General features: G+C 48.6%; 1 protein-coding gene across 2 annotated transcripts in view; it reads left to right on the plus strand.

Moving 5' to 3' along the window:
- Positions 1-3,218, plus strand: part of FAM102A (family with sequence similarity 102 member A) — an 84,778-nt gene that overhangs the window by 54,610 nt on the left and 26,950 nt on the right. For both annotated transcript variants that reach the window (XM_015420172.1, XM_015420173.1), the window contains one exon: positions 2,788-2,834. In XM_015420172.1, coding sequence (XP_015275658.1) covers positions 2,788-2,834 — 47 coding nt within the window. The remainder of the gene's footprint in view (positions 1-2,787; positions 2,835-3,218) is intronic.

Genomic DNA, 3,218 nt, shown 5'->3' on the forward strand with positions numbered 1-3,218 from the left:
CTGAGAGAGCTCTGACAGAAACTGCTCTTTTTCCATAACAGCTCTTATCAAAGCTACGGCTTGCCCAAGGCCATCCAGCCAGGTGCAAGTGGAGGCGTGGGGAATCAAACCCGCTTCTCCCAGTTTAGAGTCCGCGCACTTAACCACTACACCAAACTGGCTCTCCTCAGTAGGTCCACCAGTGGGGCCAGGACACTAGAAGGCGTCCCACTGTTGCCGCCGCCCCAAGCACCATGAATACAGTGCATCCCTTGCCCCTGACCAAGAGTTCCTATCTATACCATTTGGCTATTAGTTAGATTAGAGGTGCTTCAGCAGGTGGTCGCCTTTTACTGTTAGTCAGTATCTTTTTGCCCCTTTAAGGGACCAAGATGCTGACAGAATGAAATAGTAGGTTTCTGAATAAAGGAGACTTTATTCTACAAGGACTGTTTGGGGTCTGCCTCCCCCCCCCCCCCACGTTCCTCTGTGTAAAAAATTCTTGAAAATTAAATCACAGACCTGCGGGAGAGGGGTCCCCAAGCTTGTCAATCCTATGGGCTCTTTTGGAATTTTGAGAGAGGGCCGTGGGAACCACCACAAAGTGACTGCCATGGGAGGCGATTACAAAATTTTGGAAGGCCCTAAACCCAAGCATCAACCTATAATGTATATTTCCAAATAGGCACTTGTCGCGGCTCAGGTGGGGTGTCACCCGACGCTGCCCCCACTCTGGATTTAGGATCCCTTGAGAAGGCCCAGAGCACCCTCCCAAGACTTTCAGGCCTCCCTTGTTTGGCCAAATAATAGGCGTGAGGACCAGACAGAGTGAAAAATGAAAACGGTTTATTTTATAGGAGGTCAAACAAACAAGGTGCAGGAATAATAACAGTAAGTGGGTGAAAATAAAATAAATCAAACGCCCTAACGTGTCTAAATATACTGTCCCTAGCTCACTATCTCAAGTGGCCTTAGACTACTCACCCTTCCCTCAGGATGAGGGTTTCTTCCCTGCAGCAGCCTTCCTTCTGGCCCAGTTCCCTGGGAAGAAAAACAGCTTCTCCTCTTGCAGCAGTTCTTTTATTCCCCAGCCCTCTTCTTCCCTATTGGCCAAAATCAGCACCAAAACTTTCCAAGGCATTTTGGGGTTTGTAGGCACAGCTTCCCCTACTGCTAGCCAGGCTCCTTGGGCCTACTAAGCCTTCGGTGGCACAGCCCAGTTCATGACGACACTCTTTGCAGAACAAAACTTGACGCCTCCTGGAGTCTTTTGAAGCACCTTCTTCTCCACTGAGATTTCTGGGCACACATTGCGAGGCACTGTGGTGCCCACAGGAGACTCATCGGGGACCACTGGCCTGGTGTACTTGTTTTCCAGTGGCTGAGAGGGTTCCCCCCCCATAGGGGTACAGTACACAAAGTGGTTCTCATTCTCTTTCTCGTACGCACTCACTGAAATGATGCTCTGTCATACTTCTTCGTTACCACTACTTCGTCCTATTACATCCATGCAGATCAGACCCGGCCCCCTCAAATCCCAGGATCCAGACGCAACAGTCCCCCAAGCCACACTCATTCCAAACGTCTTGTGTGTCGGATTTTATTTATCATAAGCTTTCCTCGGGAGATTACGTTGGCTGGAAAGGGGGTATATGTATAATGACGAAGGAGCTTCTTGCTGCTATGAGAAGGGCTGTCAAGCATCAAAACTAGGACTTCGAGTCAGCCAGGCCTGTCTAAACGTACTTGGCAGGTGCTCACGTCGTTCCGGTTTGGGGTTCTTTGCTCGTGGTCCGGGACAATGTGGTGTTGCCTGTGGCTAGTTATTTCCAGAAGCCTGCTTCAAGGTACAAAATGCTTTCCAATTTCAGCTGATCTACAGTGCTATCCTAAGCAGGGTTACACTCGTCCAAACCTATTGACTTCAGTGGGTTTTATAGGTTGTAACTCAGCTTCAGATGGAATACTCAGTCTCCCTGGCAGTTAGACATCCAATAGTCTTCATAGCAGAGATGTAGGCTTTCTGGCTCCATGCCCAGCACCTTGTCCACTGCTCTACATTGATGCTGGCCCTTGGCTGCAGTACGTTTCCTAATATATATCTTAAAGAAGGCCTATGCAGAAATGCACAGAACTGCTGTGTGCCTGGCTGACTTCAGTTCAAGGACTTCAGCCAGAGGTCTTTGCAGCTGTTGATATCCTTTTGAGATTCTCTCTGCCTACTGTGTGGAGGATTGGAGAATGACGGTGGGCTGGGGAAAACCTCTGCTCAGTAACTGCCTATTGAAGTAGAATGACAGAAAGCAAAAGGCACCTCGCAAACACTATGGAAGAACAAACTGTTCTTAGTCAGTCCTGGTTCTTGGTCACTGTGTGAGCACATAATGCCGGCAGTCTATCAAGTGCTAACTTAGCACAGTACACACGTCACCCACTGGATAAATCGGTTCTTGGGAGGAGGCTCTTACGCTTGATCAGAAATTCAAGGGGACGGGGGGAACGGGAGGGTTCTTTGTGTTGTTTGTCACAGACGTTGACGATACAAATGCGTTGCGTTTTAAAATCAAGCCATTCTTTTTATTTAGAATACTGGTTAGCGGGGTTCTCCAGAAAGAATGCTGCGAGTGGTGTGCAACAAAACCAACATAAGGCGCACATTGTTTTTAAAAAGGCTACAGCAGTCAATCATAGCAGTAAAACAATTCAGCCAGAGCTGTCAAGAAAAGAGAGGGTGCGAGTAACATTACACAGTTAACAAAATGAGTAGGACAGTTTTAAGAAATGACGCTGTCCTGTATTTTTCCACAGGTGATGATTGGAATGTCCCTGCTCTCTGGAGACCCCTGCTTCAAAACGTGAGTTTGTTTGAATGAGGTCTTGTGCTAAGAATAGGTAAAAGGGAGCCAGGATTGTCATACCTCTGCCTGGTGCCCTTATTTCTGCATCTGTTATGCATGTAAGGTTGGGTTTGTCACGTAACAGGAGGTTACAGATGAGCAGGGCTTTTTTTGTAGAAAAAGCCCAGCAGGAACTCACTAGCATAAGAGGCCACACCCAACAGCAGAAACTCATTCGCCTATTAGGCCACACCCTGACAGCGCAGCTCATTAGCCTATTAGGCCACACACCCCATGTCTTTCCTTGGCTTGCCTGGGCACCCCATGGCTGCGGGGAGCCCAAGCAAGCTGGCCCTCGGACAGGCCGGAGAATGCACAGGGAGGCATTTAAATGCCTCCCTG

This window comes from Gekko japonicus, unplaced genomic scaffold (assembly GCF_001447785.1).
Source record: "Gekko japonicus isolate JY-2015 unplaced genomic scaffold, Gekko_japonicus_V1.1 scaffold102, whole genome shotgun sequence".
NCBI lineage: Eukaryota > Metazoa > Chordata > Lepidosauria > Squamata > Gekkonidae > Gekko > Gekko japonicus.